The sequence below is a fragment of the Solanum lycopersicum genome, chromosome 2, assembly GCF_036512215.1.
Source record: "Solanum lycopersicum chromosome 2, SLM_r2.1".
In the NCBI taxonomy this organism is placed as follows: domain Eukaryota; kingdom Viridiplantae; phylum Streptophyta; class Magnoliopsida; order Solanales; family Solanaceae; genus Solanum; species Solanum lycopersicum.
In genome coordinates, this window is record NC_090801.1 from 54,519,285 (window position 1) to 54,538,550 (window position 19,266).

The following is a 19,266-nucleotide window of genomic DNA, read 5'->3' on the forward strand; positions in this document are numbered from 1 at the left end:
CATTTTCATATAAAGTGATTAAAATTTCCTTTTTCATGTCCTTTTTTCCCCCTATTTGTCGTCTCTCTTTGTTTATGTTGTCAATTCACACACATATTGTCTGATAAACATACATATCTTATCATAACGTAGACTCTCCCTCATCACCAGCGAAATCATAATTTTTACTAAGACAATTTAAAATATAAAAAGATAAAACACATAAAGATAGTATTTCATGACTTGAATATTTAGTTCGAATTTGATTAGCTTCACAAATTTGAAGAAGAGTTTTCCAACTTGAAAATTTAGCTCAAATTTAAGAAGTTATGTACATACAATTAGCTTCACATAATTTAATTATGCAAGAGAAATGTTAATTGAGTTTATTGCTGGAAACAATTTATGTTTGCAACTTTCATTAAGCCCCATAACTAAGCTTTATTTTATGTCGATTTTATTGTCATTTATCTTGTAAAGATATATCTTACTCTTATTAATCAGACGTTGCTAGTAAACAACATTTACAGTATATCTGAACTTGTACAAATAGCTTTGTCATTAAACCAATAACATCACAAGCCCGTGGAGAAAAAATAGTAGAAAATGTTGTCTTTCAAGTCTTGAAAATCAAAATTTGTGATATATAGTTGATCTAATGTGATCAAATAAAAAGTTGACCTAATTAGAGTAATTAAAAACTTTGGGGTACATATTGATTATGAGAGTTCCCATTTTAAAATTTAAAAAAGGCTGACTCTGGGAATCATTTCTGGTTCATCAAGAGAAATCACACCAATCTTCTGCCTCCAGATACATCAGTAATTAATTATCACTTTTGCTCCCAAAGTAACTTGACCATGACTATAAAATATTGTGTAATGAACCATATGCATCAGTAAGATAAACAGATCTACATCTCCATTTTGCTAACAGTAAGAGCAGCCAGCTCTACCACTCCAAATTTGCAGACATAAACCAACACCTTGCTGTCTACAGTGTCTCTCATCCAGGTGATCGGGATGATGGTCTCATAGTGCGGTGATGAAAACATTTATCTGTGTTACTTGCAATTCACTCTATTTCCTGCACACATCCCATACCAGAAACAATTAGCAAGAGATGTTTTGATACTCTGAATGTTTCTTTTGAAACAGTGTATATAATGGCTCGATACATGCAGAGAAAAGATGAGTTCCGTTAATTGAAAGTTGAAACCAAAAGCAGGGGAAGTTTAAGCATTTGTTATCACAAACACAAGCTTTAATGTTACATTGAAATGACAGAATTTCCAATTATAGCGAATCAGGAACATGACGCTCACTATCAAAATACTAGTTTTTGATCCCAAACGATTGGTAACAATTTTTGGTGATTTTCCTCACATCTTGTTAGCCGCAAGGTGTATTGTCAAAATTTATGATCAACTATGATGCCATTAGGAACGTGCACAAAGCTCACTGTCAAAAACTTTAAAGAAAAAGAGATTACTCCGCAATTGTCTCAGTGTCACATGGTTCACACACACTTCAAGACAGCATGCAATACTTTTAGTTTCAAATAATAAGCAAGCCAAAACCAGAAAGTGTGGCTTAATTTCAAACAAGAAGCAATCTTTACTAACCTGCTACTCTTTTTTGAAGGAACAACTAGTCCCCTTTTCTCCAGGCTTTTAAATCGATCTCTTGCAAGGGTGCAACATCCCTGTTTGAAACAGGAAGACAAATAACATAAGAGAAAAAATTTGAAAATACAGACAGCCAATTTGGAGAAAATTGAAATCAGGAATGCAACCTTTAATTTACGCAGGGAACCAGTAATCTCTTCAGACAGTAAAACCTGAGCAGGAGCAGGCACGAATCTGAAATCACATAGGTCAATTATCTTTTTGTCAACACTGAAGTTATAGCAGGAAAAAACCAAAACCACAAGAAAATGAGTCTCATTGCTCAGCTCATGCAATCATCATTCTTTGAAACCCCAAGCTCCCAGTTGAAACATTTTTAAAAGAGTTATAACCATAAAAATCCCTTTAAAATCTGATGTTCTATGAAAACACTTTTTCTCAGCAAATCAATTGTTGAAATTTTTTACTTCAAAATGAAACAGTACATACTTGCGCTTTCCCAAGCGTGGTGGACAAGATTTTAGTTTTTCTTTTATAGCAGTGACACGACGTAGATGTCGTTTCTGTTTTTCTCCTTCCTCTCTCTCTATTTCTTGAATAATATCCGGTAAGCTGCAGGCACAAGAACATATCATAATCTATACAAAAGGCAAATTCTATTTAACTGGAATATGATGAGCCTGATATTCGAAATATCAGCAAACCTATCAATCTCTTTGGAGAGTTGTGCTGCTTTTGTTGCTTCAGCTTCTGCTTTCAACTGTTCTTTGCGTCTAGCCCGTCGATTCTTCTCAACTTGAGTCAGCATTTTGGGCTTTTGCGGCCTGAATGAAGTTAAAATTGATGATGTATAATTTCATATAGTAGTAAATTAAAGATCTGACGACTAGCAAAAATGCACTCAATGTAACATGGATTGCCAACGTAGCTGAAGTTAGCACACTGCAAACATTCAGAACACATAACTGACTTACAAAAAAAGAAAATCTTGAACGCTGGTTCACTCTACAACTGACCATCATTAGGACATTTGGATCATGACCACCAAAGCAAACAGATATAACGTCGGATATCACACTTACTGGGGACTTAGCTCACAATCTAACTCAGCTAGATTAAGGATCAAACCCCTTTACATTTAAAAATCTGATTTCAGATGTAGGTGACTTAAACTGAGGTCTGAACATATCCAAGCAACCAAATATCAGTGATATACAATGTACTCATTCAGCATCTTTAACCAAATATAAAGGATACTCGTTGCACCCAAGGTGTGGCCTACAGTCAATAAGTGGTTGAGAACCCTAAGGTGTCAGGTTCAAAACTCAGTAGAGACAAAAAACACTAGGTTATTCTTCCCATCTGTCCTAGCCTTGGTGGACAAAAATAAGAACTACTACAAATGCTGGAAATAAAAGCTTCTTCCCCCACCAGCAGCAAAAAGTAAACAAACAGAAAAGGGCAAAACTGGATTCAAATAAATAAGGATGAAGGAAGCACGATGTCTTAGACCATCAGTCGTAGCAGTACATATATTGCCTTTGACCTCATAAACATCCATCAGCTTAGGACTATGTCAACTATTAAACATGCAAAGCCACATAAAATAAGATTGTATTTCTAGTGATCATGAATGATAAGGAATTGTGAGCCACGAACAAAAACGAGGACAAGGCAACTCATGTTAGCCTTGTAAAGTTGCAAAAAAAAATTTAGGACTTAAAGCTAATTGGGTATAACCAGTGTCCAGAGATTGAAATGTTATTGAGTTTACTGCAGCAAAATTTATCATATAGATTTAACACATCGAACTGTCACATAATTAATTTCTCTGAAGCCTAAAGCCTAAAGATCGTCAAAGAAGTGTCAATTCACTATACAAATATGAATAGACACAGGTGAGTAAATTTTAAGTATAATTTTAAGTACTCCCTAATACTAAGCAAGCAAGGAATAGAACATGTTTCAACCCCTAACACTATCACTACAGACGAGCAATATAGAAGCTTACCTTTTATCCAAATCTGTTTTTCCGTCTTCCACTAGATTTTCATTCTCCGTGTCACTCCCACTGTCCGCTTCAAGGAAATACATCTGAGGCAAATGAATCTTCAGTGCATACTTTACCCAGTATAAGAAAACATAGCCCATGATGCATCTGCAACAGCCATGGTCAAAAGTACTAACAAGAAAGTAGCAGCTTAAACTTACATCTTCTTCATTGACTACCTCTCCAGGAACAACCAATGGAATAGGCTCCGGACCCAATTCATTTCTATAAATTTTCTGCATTTCATCTGCAACAGCACAAGCTAATGCATCCTGAATTGAGAAGACACAGAGCGAATTATTAATTGCGTGGACTAGGAGCTCGATAATAGCAAAATGTGACATACAGAAAAATTTTTACCTGATGACTTTCGGATGGAGGATTGAATGAGCATCCTGGAGGCTCAACTTCCACAGCAGGTATAACAGAAGTCTTGGGCTTCTGTCACAGGCAATGCATATAAAATTGATTACATATACTAATGCAGATTTCTCTCTTCCCTTTTCGAAAAGTAAACTGATGCAAAATTGTTATTGTTCTAGGGAAGTCATACGTTCACAATTCAAATGCTCGAGCTTTAGGATAATAAATAAATAACATACACAGTTAAGATAACAAAAAATGGAACTAAGAAGAAGAAGAATACAGGGAGGTACAAAAAATATACACCAAGGGGTCTTTAGAGACAAGTTCTGAAAGGACTATAATGTAAGGATTGTATCTTAGGGATTAGAGTAATACAAGTATTAAAAATGCATGAATAATATTTGTACATTTAAATACGTGTTCTGTTTAATTATAGAAAATGATCAAAATACATGACAGTTATTTTGATCATTTTAGTTGTTCTAATACTGACTTTATAACATCATCGTAACGCAACCAAATAAGCTTGTGTCACCATCCAATCTACCCCAGCTACTGAAAAGGGAAAATTATGAAAAGACTTCACTCCGCAACAGCAGGAAAGTACAGAAAACCAAACCCTGAAATGCAATTACTATCTAAACATGCATCACATATTTTGATCAAGATCTTTAGACAGCCTAGAGCATCAATAATGCTAAAAGGAAGGATCTCAATCTGCCAAACTGAGGAATGATCAAAATGGAAAAGAATCTCTTTTTGGATGCATGTTATCTTATTCAATGAAAGCTTGTATCAGTTACAGATCATTGTATCTGTGCATATTCTAATTCGTCAAATGAAGTGGTGAAAGTTTGTCGAGTGAATGGAAAACTAAATGAATCAATCAATCAACTATGTATCAATCACAGACATAGTTAGGGTCAGCTATAATGGTTCACCACATCCATTTTGCTTTATTTAGGTCCATTACCTTCCACGATAAAGGATCTTTTATATCCAATCTCGTGCGTCTTTTTTCCTTTATTACTCTCATCTATCCTCTGAGAGGATAAGCAATGCAGAGGATGTGCAAGGAAAAGGTTCATCGCAAAGATGCTTTTTAGATGTGATGTTTTCTTGAAAAATAAGAGATTCAATTGACTTAAGACGACTTATTTTTTAAGTGGACTAAGAAGTAATCACTATAAGGCAATAATAGTAGTGCTCATAAAGAAAGGCAGGTTGCATTAAGAAAACCTATAGCAGGTATTGCAGTACAACTTAGAAGGACTACATCCAGATGATTTAAAATATGTTTTTCATGTAAAAGGACACCAAAATTGAAAAGAAAGTTCCTGACAAGTGGCCACAAAAAAGATAAGGAGAGGAGAAAAGAAATAAAAATTTTCAAATACAGGTAGGAGAAAAAAGTGTACCTTTTTGGTTTTGATGACCAGTTCATCTGCAACAATGCAACGAAGGCTGTATTAGAAAAGTCATTTTACTACAAAAGTGACGAAGAACAAAAAGGCTCTAATCACAAGGACACCTTTATCATTCCAAATGTCAACCATGCCAGAGTCTCCACCAGACGAATCCTAATCACACAAAGTTAACAAGAAATAAACAATGAGGATCCATTAGGCATTTGCACTCAAAAGAAAAGATTTTTCTCCTATTGAGAGAAGCACATTATGCCAAGGAAGCATCAGCCATAACATCTTGCAATTGGAGAGTTGAACATTTAAAATGAAATAGTGAACAACCTTTTGACCCTGTTGAGCAGTATCCTTGGCTATCTGAAGTTTACTTTTCTTCTTGGATTTCTTCCCAGTTGAAGAAGGTACAGGTTCAACAAAGGCATTGCTTTGTAGTATACTATCATATCGAAGTACTTTCTCCCGGTGTTTTTCAATTTTCCGTTTGACAGAAAGATCTGGATTGTAGACATAAAAACTTGTCATTTGATCACTGAAGAAGGATTCACCAACAAAAAACGACAGAACTGCAGTAAAGGGAAAAGGAAGATGCACCCATGATGAACATCAACTGCTACATAGTCCAGAGACATAGTACTTAAGGTGATTCTAAACTGCCCTCTTCTAGTCCAAAAATGTCAGTTACTATCTCCAAAATTCATCCGGCTTCATATTACAGCCAACAATTGGATGGGAACACGAACCATTGACTGAAAAGCAACACCCTAACAATTACTGCAAGTCTAAAACAGACATGAAAGTTCAATCTGCTCTCAAGATTGAATTTTTTCCATAATTACAACTCTATGAGATACCGAATTATTTGGTCTACTTGTCTTAGTACACAATACTCTTGACTGATTCTACCAAAACAAAATTCTGGAGAAGATTATCAGAGCACTCAGTTATTTCCCGTGTACCAAAAAACTACTGTTAAAAGAAAATACCATTTTCAAATGTGGAGTAAACCAGTTATCCAACCAACGTTAGTTCAATACATCTGTTGGAACAGTAAATCACATACATACCATCCATCTAAAGACTATATCAGCTGCTAGAACATATACGTGAACACCAGCCTGATATCAAAATCGGCTTGTTCTTTTTTTTACCTTGCTATTTACTTGAACAAAAGATACTTCTGGAAATTTTCAACCGGGAAAAAAATGCTGAAAAATAGAATACCTCTGGATTTGTCGACATAAAAGAGAGAGTCACTGGGAACTTGAGCAAGAGAACCGCCTGAAAGAGCATCTTTAGTGGAGTTGTCAAAGAAATCTTCAATATCCTCCGTACTTATGTTGGCTCTCCATGCCTTCTTCCCTTTCCTTGAGCTCTTATTCTTCCCCATCTCTCTACTTAACAAGTGCAGTAAAAGTCATATTGAAAACATGGTCCCAAAACAGATTTAGCATAAATGTAAAACAGTCACTTGAGAATTTATACCTCTTGATTCCTAAGTGAACAAGTAGCTAAGTCAAAGAGATTAGTGGACAGTGTTAAGAATAAATCTGTCGAGATTTGGCAAGCTAAAACTCTCGTAGAATGGGATATGGATCTCTGACAGCTGCTGCACAAACAGGGAGGGCCAAACCAATCTGGAAAATTATTACCACTAAAGTCTTAATGGATTTAGTCTTAACTAATGATCCTAAGGTTAATTATTCAGGATTTAGGAAGTGGTAAGCACATCGAACAGAGCAAAAAAGTCCCTGAACAATCATGGGTTTATGAACAGTAAAATGAAGAAAATAATCGCAAAAAAATAATTGCATAGGAAACTGCTACTCACTCTATCCCTAATTACTAGTCCATTTTGACAAATCAAGAAAGGCCAATTTTTTTTTACCTATTATACCCTCAATTAATTACTTTGTAAAAGGTAAAAACTTCTTGAATGTCTTAAGTTTCAATTCATCCACTTCATAATTAATAGGGGTAATATGGTAAACTCACTATGTCAATTATTGTTTTCTTAATAGGTGTGCAAATTCAAAAGTGGACAAGTAATTGGTGACAGAGGGAGTACTTCTTACTCACAACTTAAAAAACAAAGAAGGGTGCTATGTTCAGAACTTTAAAAGGGGCTCATGTAGTGAGTTTTCAACATACTTAAGCCATTCAAGACTAGGAAGGGGTACCATTAATCTCAAGTAAGCAGTGACAATTCTCTTAAATGCCAAATCTTCTCATTTTTAAAAATACAAACACAACCAGAGAGCATTATTTTTGAACAAACTTGATCTTTTCTTGAACAAAAATAAAACTCCTCTCAAGTTAAAGGGGATCTTAAATAAACAAAGAGACAGATGTTACCCAACCACATAACGGGATATGATAAGCCTCTTATGTCACAGATCAACTAGTCAACTACTCAAGCATAAACATGAAGGAAAGCTAAACAAGTTTGAAACTAGACTTGCAAACACATAGCTGAAACAGGCCATCTACAAGTTTTTGATTATCCTTAAATCATTTCTTAGTACTTATTTCAGTTAAAAATCACAAGTTTTAGACCCTTCATGAATAAGAGACTCAACAAAAATAGTCTTGAACATAATACAATTAGACCCCTCACAAGATGATGTTGCTAATACTGGAAGGGGTTTCCCTTTATTTACAAGTGAGCTAAAGATATTCCTCCTGGACAGCAACCTTATAGCTGAAAACATATACAACAAGACTTCATCTCAAGTTTATGAATGAGAACAAGAAGGCCAACACAAGATTCTTTAGCCATTTTGTGCTAATTTTAAGGTGGCAAGATAACTAAAAGTTCTAGAATACAACAAGAACCTTAATTCAAAAATCCCTGATTAGTCAAATACTTGTTGATAGAAATTTATTAAACCTTTACTATCTAGACTAGAGGAAATCACGACATACAAACACAATATATCCACATGAAGGGGCTGCCGCTAACAGAAACATAATAGAGTTCAAATAAATTATAGACTTAAGCTTAACAAGACTGATCACTCATCTTACTGACCTCTTCATAGTTCATAGACTACTGATCCTATATGGCATCTAATGAACATACATCACACTTAGCTATTAGCTACTGATCTCCAGAGCTAGTTCACATTGTAATTAAGCTAACCATTTCTTTTTCTCATTTAGATCTGATAAAGAAAAACACAAAGCATAAAGACTAATGAATCAAAACAGTAAAGAAGATAAGATTCTAACTCTAGGATTTAGTCCTTTTCATTTTGATGGTTCCAAACTCACATTGACATCTCTATGTAGACATAGACTAGTAAAGCCTGGTAACAGCTGCATGTATTGCACATTTACAATCAGGGGCAGCTGTATGCATTGGAAAATAGAGAACTTGCCTTAGGCCCCCAACCATTTTTTAGCAATAATAAGATAATTAATAAGTACTCTTAAAAATAAAAAGGAACAGTACAGTCCGTTTCAATCTTTAGTTTAAGGCTAGAAGATTCAACTGTCTTACTTTTTTTTTCTTTATTTGCTTTCTTGTATCAAATCCGGTTCGGTTCTTCGGTATTCAGATTTGAAATAGTGTGTACCAAATACCGAACCAAACTTCGGTTCAGTGTTTTTAAAATGGTTTTTTGGTGCAAATGAGAACAAAATTATCAAAATATTTAACTTATAAAGTTAACATGAAAATTCAAATAAATAAAGGCTCTTAGTCTCGTAATGTCTCTTTTTTTATAACACTCTTCTCAGCCTAACAGCCTAGCATTCTTCGCTGTTGTCAAGTATCAACATTCAATACTTAAGTAATAAGTTAGCACTGCTCTTATAACAATGAACTAACTTAATAGGCTAAACTATGAACTAAATTTGGTCTATTTCAAGGTGAACTAACATAGCAGGCAGCCCACTCGCAGGCTCGGAGCAGTACAGCACGGCTCACTTGCACATAATAGTCTAACCAGTTGCCAGCACCGCAGCAGCCATGCCAATTAGCAAGTTGCTTAGCAGTCACAAAAAAAAAAATTCTAACTTGGCAAAACACTTCAGCAACAGCAAGCCAGAAACACAATCCAAATATAAAATAACATTACCAGGAACAAGGCAGCCAGCCCAAAAACATTCAACACAAGAATTCAATACTTAAAACAACAGAAATATCTTAAAATTTAGCTTGCTGTTTTGCTGTAGGCAGAGAAAAGAGACCGAGAGATACATACTAAATATTACTAATGGGAGATGAGGTAGCTTACAATCCGTCACGCTGAGAGATAGAGAGTCGACAGACGAGAGTTTTGCTGCGCCGCTGTGCTTGCTGGTCGCCGACACAGTGTCTCTGAGAGTTCAGAGAACAAAAAAGAGAGAGCTGGAGGCTGTGGCCTGTGAGTTTTGATTTAGGAATTAGGGCTCCAAATACACATAGGTTAGTAGGGCTAAAATCGGATATGGGTTGGGTCAAAAATTTATAATTAATATAAATATTTTAAAATTTATTATAATAAAATTTCAGTTTTTTGGTGCACCAAAAAGTGACGACCCTTGCATAGAATCAAATAACTGAATTTTCAAAAATCAAAATCTGACACCAAATCAAAATATCATAAAACCGAATTCAAAAAATTAAATATATTCTATTGCATTGTATTCATGCCCATACCTAATTAAAGGTATAGTTCAATAATTTGAATCTTCATTTTTTAATATATCAATTATTTTAAGTTAGGATGACACTAAAAATGTGACGAAGGAAATATATATATATACACATCAAACCAAACGAGTAATGATATTTAGAAAATATAATTATTTGAGGAAATTAGCCAATCAATTATGGTATGAATATTTTTCTTTTACTTTGTTTTACTTCCTTATTGGAAAAAAAAAAGCATAAATATACAACTTAAGTACCTAAATGATGCATTGTCTTCCCAGTACTTGATAATTTAAGCACCTAATAATATATTTTGTCTTCACAGAATTGATATACATCAACTTATATCATTGAAGTATACATCAATCTCAATTTTTAAATATACAATTTAAGCACCTAAATAATGCACTTGATATACATCAATTTTTTTATATCATTAAAGCATACATCAATCTCGATCACCAAGTTTCGATAATGATTTCATCTTTCAGTCACCTCTCAGCAAGTTCCCAAATACTTTGTCACATCAATTCATACACACAAAGATGACCGGAATATCTAATAATTTCAGTATTGTGATACGAAATGAGAGTTTTGACTTTTTATTAATGTAGCTATTAAAAAAATCATTAAGAACAATCACTAATTATGCCTTAGCATATTATAATATAAGTAATCCTCTTGAACGGAAAAAAACCATGCTGACACAGAGAGCATAAAGTCATTTTGCCAGAAGATATTTGACCCCATCAATAAAAATTTTAGTGCATCGCGATTCATTAATACATGTACCGTGTATAAATACATCTACTCGGTCCTAGCTGTATCAATTCCCAAAAGAGGAAAATAAAATAGAATTTTCAAGAACATATTTAGACAAATCACTCTGATTGACAGCGTTATGGTACAAGACTATGCTTGATCACGGTTTACAACACAACTAATTGCCACTACATTCTACCAAAATAAAACACGCATATCACACGCGCATCCAAACGTTAGGACATAATACATCTTCATCCAACTTGATCCATAAACTACATTTTACATCACCACATAACATGAGAAAGTGAACAACCCTATTCTTCATCTTCACCATCGTAGTATTCTTCATCATCGTCACTGCTCCCGTAATAGTAGTCATATTCATCATCATCCTCTTCTTTGTCATATAGAAGCCCTTTTATACTCTTGGTCCTCATCTGTTCTTGAATTCGGTCTCTTATGACAGTTCCCTGTTGAAATTTCAATGTGTCATCAGAAGTGCAAATATAAACCACTCTCATTCGTGTGTGGGAGGTGCTACTGGAAAACCCTAGGGGATTGAACACCAGATAAGAGAAGAGGAAAAGAGAGGGATGGGAAAAGCAGCACAGAGATCTTACCATTTTGTGGCAACCCTCTTCAAACATCTCAAGGAAACCAGCAACCAATCTATCAGCATTCTCCACCCAAATATTTCGATGCTTTGCTACTGTTTGTATCTGCAACAGGTACTCTTTTTTAGCGTGTTTTGTGCTAGAAGACTAGAAATAGCTTAAAGTGATGGTTCTTCAATGACGACAAGCATCCGTCTTATGTTTAATTCATTAAATTACGAAAAAGCTATCAGAACTGCTACATACTGCTCTATTTTTGGTAACACTGAGTACAAAAGACATAGTGAGAATAATCAATGGAGAAGAAACAGCTTCCTTTACTCAGAAACCTAGCATATAAGATGAGAAGTAGCTTCGTCTACATAGTTTAGCACTTCAGCTCACTCTTCAAAAGTCCAGATAATTGCGACTCCCACCATCTCCACCACCCAAATTCTACAAGGTGATAAACTATAACGAATCGGAAATAATACTCCACCCGTTCCAATTTCCCCAATCATTGTACATTTCAATTTGAATTAGTAATTTTATGTCCAACTCTAAACAGCCCTTACCAACTTATGCATCCGATCATATATCTACTATCTATTCCAACAAATAATATAAAAGAACGGGGTTTGGTTGCGTTGGCAGTTCCTTCCAATTTATGTGAAGGCATTTGACTAAAAGGAAGCTTCAAGTTCATTTTTTTTTAAAAGGAAGATTTTAACCTATAGAAATTTACGTGGCAATAAATCATTTCGCTAGGGATAAAATGGAAAGTTTGAAGTTAAATTTTACTAAATTTGGGAAGATGTCATTCTTTTTGGACAAACTAAAAAGGAAAGAGTGTCACATAGAGGGAGTAGTAATTAGTAGAATAGTAAGAGGAAAATTTACCCGGAAGGTAGTACACATTGCAACACAACATTAACCATAATCGGATGCAAGCTCAATGATAGAAATAAAGATATAAACTATCCCTATTAAAAAAAATACATTTGTTTACTATCAACTGAGCCACATCATAATGGGGAAGCAAACCACAAAATTTCATGAACACTTCATTATAGGCTGAGAAAATTACTTATACTAATTAAAAGCTCCAGGCTTCTCAACAAATGAAACCACACCAGATTTGAATTAAACAAAAGAACCATCCATCTACTAAAACAAACAATTCGGTCGGCAAAGATATCTACTTATGCTTCTAAAAGTGGTTGGACATCACCCTACTCATAAGAAATAGCAACTAAATGCACAAGTATCGATCCAGGCTAATATAGCTGATATGAAAATGTGGTTAGCTATTGTTTTGTATCCAAAAGTTCCTATGCATGCATGACATAATACAAATGATTCATCTCCTTGGGGACAAACTTGACCTTATGTAAATGTTGTCAGCTTTAAATATAAAGGATCTAATAATACGAGAACCTACAAGAACATGTCAGTTGCACAGCGATGATAAAAGATTAGAACACCTAACATTGACATATAATGTTGATATTCCATTGTAGGATGTGTTAAACCAAGTCACCTCCACTTTATAATATTCACCACCACAACAACAACAATATACCAGTATAGTCCCACCAGTGGGGTCTGGATAGGGTAGGGTCTATGCAAACCTTACCCCTACTGCCTACCTTTGTGAGGTAGAGAGGCAATTCAATTGTATCCTCGAATTCAACCTTACCTTATATACCATCATATTGCTTCCCGTGCTACCCTTCATTGCTCAAAGTGTCATTTGCACAATATTTCTATGTGTTCTAAATGCCTTCTATGTGGAGAGAAAATGAAATAAAGAGCCATCTATTATTTATCCATTGCAAAGTTACCACTACTCTGAAGCAGCTCTTACCGAGTATGAAAGGGTTCAGATGGATAATGAATGAAACAAGTAGCCACCTACTTATCCATTGCAAAGTTACCTGTAATCTGTACAGCTCTTACTGAGTATGGAAAGGCTCAAATGGATAATTAAGAAAACTGCTGAGTTGCTAGCATGTAAGTTACCTGTAATCTGTACAGCTCTTACTGAGTATAGAAAGGCTCAAATGGATAATTAAGATAACTGCTGAGTTGCTAGCATGCTGGAATGGTCCAGACAATTTTGTAAGGCAGAAGAGATGGTGGAGAATTATTCCTATGTGCATCTGGTGGACAATAGGAAAGAAAAGGAACGTGTGGACTGTGGTGTTTTGAAGATGTAGCCGACTCAACGGAAGACTAAAAATATATTCTTATATATTTTTGTTTCAAATTTTCGGTGTAAGGAAGGCCTAGCAGAAGATATAGAGATTATGTAGTTGACATTATTGGGTCATTGTAACTAGTTAAGTGATTGGTTTATGTTTTTTTGGGGGTTCCTGTAACTATGTTTCTCTATGTACTCTTTAGGTTATATAAAATATGGTTACCTTCTTTTTAAAAAAATAATTTGCATAAATGACAGAAGACATAGATCTCAATATCCTTTTTCCTTGCTTTTTCCAGATAATTGCCAAACTTTATTCAAAAACCACATATTCCATAGAGATTGGAGACTCTTCTGACAAGTTTGTATTCGAAATAGAGAAATGAAAAGCAGACAAATACTTAAGAATATACCTTCTCTTCCACTTTCTCTTGTTGTTTCTTTACTCTCTCATGCAACTTTTTCAAACCCCTGTTCACTCTCAGCCTTTTTTCCTAAAAGAGGCAATGATGAAGTTAATACCTGGCAAAGCAAATAATGAAAGAAAATGTAATCTTTGACTCTGCGCCATTGATTCTACTATTATTAGTGAGGAATAAAAAAACTAATGCTAGCAGAAAGTCTACATAATTTATTTTTTTTGTCGCGTAGCAGAAAGTCTACATAATTCAATTAGCACCCTTTTTCTTTTCATTGCATTTGCAAAACAAGAACAATTCTTTCCTCAGAAAGGTAAGGTATTACTACATCACCAAATCAAAACACTAAAGAGTATACCTTCACGTAGCTCAGACCAAGATCCGTTCTTGAATATCCTCTGTCCAAATTGCGCATCACATATTCATTGTAGTCTTTTACAATCCTCATTATTAAATCTGAAGTAGATATTCCATCAGTCCGCTTGGTCTCCAAGAACTTACCAATGGACTTAACCTAATAACACAGGTTTTAAAAATATTCACATTACACAATGGCATTAAAGTAGGCATTAAAGAGTGAATATCAAACTAGATATCTTACACTGATTAAAACGGATCAACAATGAGCAAAATAAGTAAATAAAGACCGACTTTCATACAGCATATTAAAAAGATGAACAATTTGCAAATCACCCCGGTTTATGCACACAAAAACATTGTACAGACACAAACTAAATTGTTTAACAGAAACATCATATGAACAAGGTAAAAGTCGCGTATGATAAACTGAAGTTCATTTTGGACTTACATACTCGTAAACATCATTTCCAGCTCCACTTGCATCCGCATAACTGACGTGTACAGACAAGAAGACGAAAAATTAAAAGAAAAAATATCTCGGAACCCAGAATGAAACAACAATACGAACAAATAAAACAAAATCACACAACGGGGGAAGACCTTAAATTAGTTATGTAAAGCTAAATCCATCTTAAAGTAAAATAATGAATAAGCAGATAAGGCATATCAAAAGCTGGTCCAAATATAGTTCCAAGGAAACAGGGACGCTTATGCAAATCAACAGAAGTAAAAATTTTGTGGGCCGTTTTGCCTTACGGAAGAGCGTCATGTGCCACATAGTCAATCCGATGTTTCTCAATGAACTCTGGGGTTACAACCCAAGGCGCATCTGGAATAACTTCATCAACCCATCTGCAACAATGCATACACAATTAACCTACTTGAAAATGCACCATACAAATTAAAGATAAAGGCAGATATCAACCATTAGAAGCTACAATATTAGAACCATCATAAGCGGCATTTTTTTTTCCAAAAGGAAGGTAACAGGCTTGTACTGATACTAAAGTCAGCACCTGGCAAGGGCTGAGAACTGTATGTACAACTCAGAAAGAGAAAAAAAGGGAAGCCTGATGTGACAGTCACTTGCAAGCCACCTATTAAATCTATCCAGTCCCATATATGATCAAAAAGATCCCGTACACCAAAAATAGCACAAAGAAAGACGATTCATCTTGATCTTCTAAATATAACTGCTTTTGTCTTCAAAAATATTTTGAGTTCCTTTCTGTCTCTGTCTTTCTCACCATTTCTTCTACCAATCCGTTTGACATTGATCAGAAGCACAAAAGATAATCAGCCATAGGCCACAAAGCCTAAGCTAATGCTAAAGAGCTGATGAAGTTCAAAAAATTAATAGGACAATTTACAGGGGAGAGATTCTGCAAACTATACAACCATAACAGACCTTCAGAAAATAAGTAGGTGTTGAAATCCCATAAAAACATCTATAATTCTTTTCTGTCCTCAAAAGATAAGGCAGGAATCATCTGCGATGGACTAATCAACTTTCGATTTAGACCAGCGTTCATAGGCCTCTTTTATGCTTTAAGACCGAAAATAGAGAAAAACATGCCCCAAATATCTGTGATGATTGTGAAGTGAAGCAAGAGAAGTCGATTGGGATCTAATTTGATTAGGCATATGAAGCATCTACTGACTCTGAATTTTCCTTCTGTAGAGTTTATCCTATGCAAGGCATGCTTCATGTAAAGCTGTCCAGCTAGAACATATGATCTTGAGAGAAGCTTTAATTTCCAGAGCCATCTATCAATTACCTCATTGTAGGAGAGCATAGATGAGCAAAGCCTCCCGATACTGAATAGGGACCATCCTTCCATTTTAGGTTGTCAGTAATACATGACTTGACAAGAGTGTTCTAATTTAGGCCATACCTCTATAAGGTGAGGCAGTTCCCAATCTTAAATATTCCTCCTGAACTGTATTTGCCAGCAGTTATTTTGCCAATTCTGAGAGATGGTAAAGTTATGTTCTGAGCTATCTGATACAAGCTTGGAAATTCATTCTTTAGGGTAGATCCCCCTAACCATTTGTCTTCCCAGAATTAAATGTTGGTACACTTCCCAATTTAAATTGTTATCTATATTACATAGCAGAAGGCGAGGCCATTGTTTTGGGATTACATTGCACACAAAATCATTAAAATTTTGGGGAATCACATCCATTCGAGATTCAATTTGGCTGGTTCCAACACATATATCAATATATGAGTTTGAACTAGCCAAGTTGAATCTTGAATCGATGTGATTCCCCAAAGATTTAATGATTTTGTGTGCAATGTAATCCCAACACGATGGCCTCCCTTTTACTTTTTAATATAGCTAACAATGTCTTTTACTTTCTACCTTCCGTAAATTTTGCATCTTCTTGATGCCTTATGAAATTCATTATCTTATAAAAAGATGATCTTCACACATGCTATATTACTCTCATCCTTGTGTCTCTTATTTGTCACAACAACAGCCATTTTTTATACAAAATAACTACCTCAACTATTCATCTCATTCACAACTGAAAGGAAAACGAACAAACAACTACAATCATTTTAAAAATCAAAGTTACCCTCAATAAACACAATATAAGAAACATCTACATGAAAACATAACTTCATATATTTGTAAATGTACTATGAAGACATCAGACAACTGAATGAATCTAACCCCGGCAATTAGATATACTCAGATCATTTCACGAAGAAAGATCATTTTATTATGCTCTGACTGGAAAAACATTAAACTTAAAACATAATTGACAACCCCATAAAACCAACCTGCAGTGGCGCAAAGATTCATATCGCTCCTTTTCATTCATAACAGTTTTTCCCTTGAATTTGTGAGTGATTTCATCATTGCAGCATCCAACAAGAAGCTGAGCGTTAGGCAATCTACATTTAGGCAATGAATAATTCAGTCTAAAGTAAAAGTATGTTCAATTTCACAAATTCTTCATGCCTCTACAATCATACAACTAATAATATTCCAATAAGAATAAAAAACAACAACTTAGACAAACACCTATTTGGTTTTCTTCTTTCACCGACACATAAGTCTTCTCACCTAGTCTTGCTTACCTACGTGAGAAGAAATCAAGCAGATATCTCATTGGATCCCTCTCACAATCACTCAGAAATCCAGCATCACAATAGAGAATATAAAAGGCATGAAATTTTCACAATAAAAGTCAATTAATGATTCTAAAAATCATATATAGAGTATTACGACGGATGAAAATAGGAGAAAACATACAGTTTCTTAGCTTGTTCGAGGGCGCGAGCATGTCCGAAGTGAAAGAGATCGTAGATTCCGTCGGCGTAAATACGAGCCGGCCGATCTGTTGGCGGTGGATTCGGTGGGATCGGCTTCAACCGTCGCTGCGGCTGTGGTGGTGGTTCTAATTGTGGATCTTCTCCTCCTCCTCCTCCATTCTCCATTACTATAGTATTATCGCCCTTCTCTCTTCTCTCTCTCTTCTCCAAATACAATTGTAACGCTTAAATTGTAATTTTTTTTTTAAAAAAAAAAGTCTTCTTATATTTAACCTCTTTTGTTTCTTCTCCACCCCACACCCATCACTCCTCTGCCACACACACAAAACACGGCCGACTACTACTCCCACGGTTTCATAATAATTAACAAGTTTTATTTCTCTAAAATCAATTTCAATAATTATAAAAATCGAAAATATTATCTCAATTTACGTGACTTACTGTTATTTTAGTTAGTTTTAAAAAAAGAAAGATATATTTTTATATTAGATGGACCTAAAATTTTCATTAAGTAGATTCGAAAAGAAGAGTGGTGTTAAAGATTCGAGGTTTGAATTCTTCAAACACTAAGTCGACCTCTAATTCTGTATTCAGAAGGATCAAAAGCAATATATAAACATAAAAAATCTTTAAAATAACTTAAATATATAACATAAATTTTTATCGAGAGAGTTCGGGTGAACCCCCTCGGTAGACTCTAAGTCCATCCCTAAGTAACAGTTTTACCATAAAATATCTATTATATCTTTTTATGATTTATTGTGAACCATAAATTTTGAAAATCATCTTTTCTTTTTAAAATTTTATATCTAGTTAAACTATCTCATATAAAATGGAACGAGTAATTAAAAGATTGACAAAATGGAGTGGAAATGAATATTTGAAAAAAGCCTCGTGGTTTGTGGGGGTCCTAGTTTATTTCTCCTTATTTTAACACGAGGCTTTATGGGTCCAAAAGGGGCCCCCTCATACATCAAAATCCAAATTTATCAAAGCTTTTATATAATTATTCAAAAAAAAAAAAGGTTTAGGAGGAAGATAATGTGAATTAAGTTTGTGTTTCCACGTAAAATTGACATATATTATTGCAGCTTTTTTGCTTTTCTTAGAAAAACATAGTAGACATTTATTAGTTATATTTGGAGTTTGTAGTTACCGTCAAAGGAGATTTTGACTTAAATAATATCATTATTTCGTTATTTAAATATATTATTGCAATATATTTTCGATTTTTAGAAAAAAAATAGGAAGATATGTATTAGTTATATTTAGAATTTATAGTTATAGCCAAGAAGATTTGACTTGAACAATCATATTATATCGTTTATATGTGTGTTGATATTTCATACTGACATTTAATTAGCTTTTAATAATTTAATTCTGACATTTTACAAAAAATTAAGATAAAGAAATTTTAATAACGATTTACAAACAGGAAGAAGTTTAAGAAATAAAACTACTAATATACTTAGGATTGTTGAAGTTGTGTTGATCTGTGACTAAATATTAATATAAAATTATAATAATTTATTTCATGTTATAATATTATTTTATTATT

The 19,266-nt window shown here is 34.4% G+C and overlaps 2 protein-coding genes across 10 annotated transcripts; both read right to left on the reverse strand.

Annotated features, from left to right (window-relative positions):
* Positions 1-602: 602 nt before the first annotated feature.
* LOC101265197 (ribosome biogenesis protein NOP53) lies at positions 603-10,045 on the reverse strand. 9 transcript variants are annotated; one of them, XM_026029287.2, is made up of 14 exons: positions 9,685-9,855; positions 6,929-7,080; positions 6,668-6,840; positions 5,771-5,940; positions 5,554-5,602; positions 5,441-5,466; positions 4,017-4,097; positions 3,818-3,928; positions 3,618-3,700; positions 2,311-2,430; positions 2,096-2,218; positions 1,774-1,840; positions 1,604-1,683; positions 603-1,065 (listed from the first exon to the last, which is right to left on the reverse strand). In XM_026029287.2, exons 3-14 carry the CDS (start codon positions 6,831-6,833, stop codon positions 1,059-1,061), a joined length of 1,083 nt encoding a protein of 360 aa, XP_025885072.1. In that variant the 5' UTR covers positions 6,834-6,840; positions 6,929-7,080; positions 9,685-9,855; the 3' UTR covers positions 603-1,058. The 9 variants fall into 9 exon arrangements, with proteins under 9 accessions (XP_025885072.1, XP_010317049.1, XP_069150549.1 ...); XM_010318747.4 differs by having other exon boundaries at positions 6,668-6,837; positions 9,685-9,825; XM_069294448.1 differs by having other exon boundaries at positions 5,771-6,192; positions 6,668-6,837; positions 9,685-9,825.
* Positions 10,046-10,939: 894 nt separating this feature from the next.
* Positions 10,940-18,097, reverse strand: LOC101264888 (choline-phosphate cytidylyltransferase 1). The gene is made up of 8 exons (XM_004233216.5): positions 17,689-18,097; positions 17,214-17,327; positions 15,179-15,274; positions 14,871-14,913; positions 14,421-14,576; positions 14,057-14,137; positions 11,468-11,566; positions 10,940-11,317 (listed from the first exon to the last, which is right to left on the reverse strand). The coding sequence occupies exons 1-8, from the start codon at positions 17,871-17,873 to the stop codon at positions 11,162-11,164; spliced, it is 930 nt and encodes a 309-aa protein (XP_004233264.1). The 5' UTR covers positions 17,874-18,097; the 3' UTR covers positions 10,940-11,161.
* Positions 18,098-19,266: the final 1,169 nt, after the last annotated feature.

Coding starts and splice junctions, on each gene's coding strand:
- LOC101265197 (XM_004233217.5), bottom strand. CDS start 6,833: ATGGGGAAGAATAAGAGCTCAAGGAAAGGGAAGAAGGCATGGAGAGCC. Junction 2,431..3,617: donor AAAACAGATTTGGATAAAAG/GTAAGCTTCTAT, acceptor AACTTCATTCAG/GCCGCAAAAGCCCAAAATGC. Junction 1,841..2,095: donor CCACGCTTGGGAAAGCGCAA/GTATGTACTGTT, acceptor ATGTGATTTCAG/ATTCGTGCCTGCTCCTGCTC.
- LOC101264888 (XM_004233216.5), bottom strand. CDS start 17,873: ATGGAGAATGGAGGAGGAGGAGGAGAAGATCCACAATTAGAACCACCA. Junction 17,328..17,688: donor CTCGAACAAGCTAAGAAACT/GTATGTTTTCTC, acceptor GCCTAAATGTAG/ATTGCCTAACGCTCAGCTTC. Junction 11,318..11,467: donor AAGAGGGTTGCCACAAAATG/GTAAGATCTCTG, acceptor AAATTTCAACAG/GGAACTGTCATAAGAGACCG.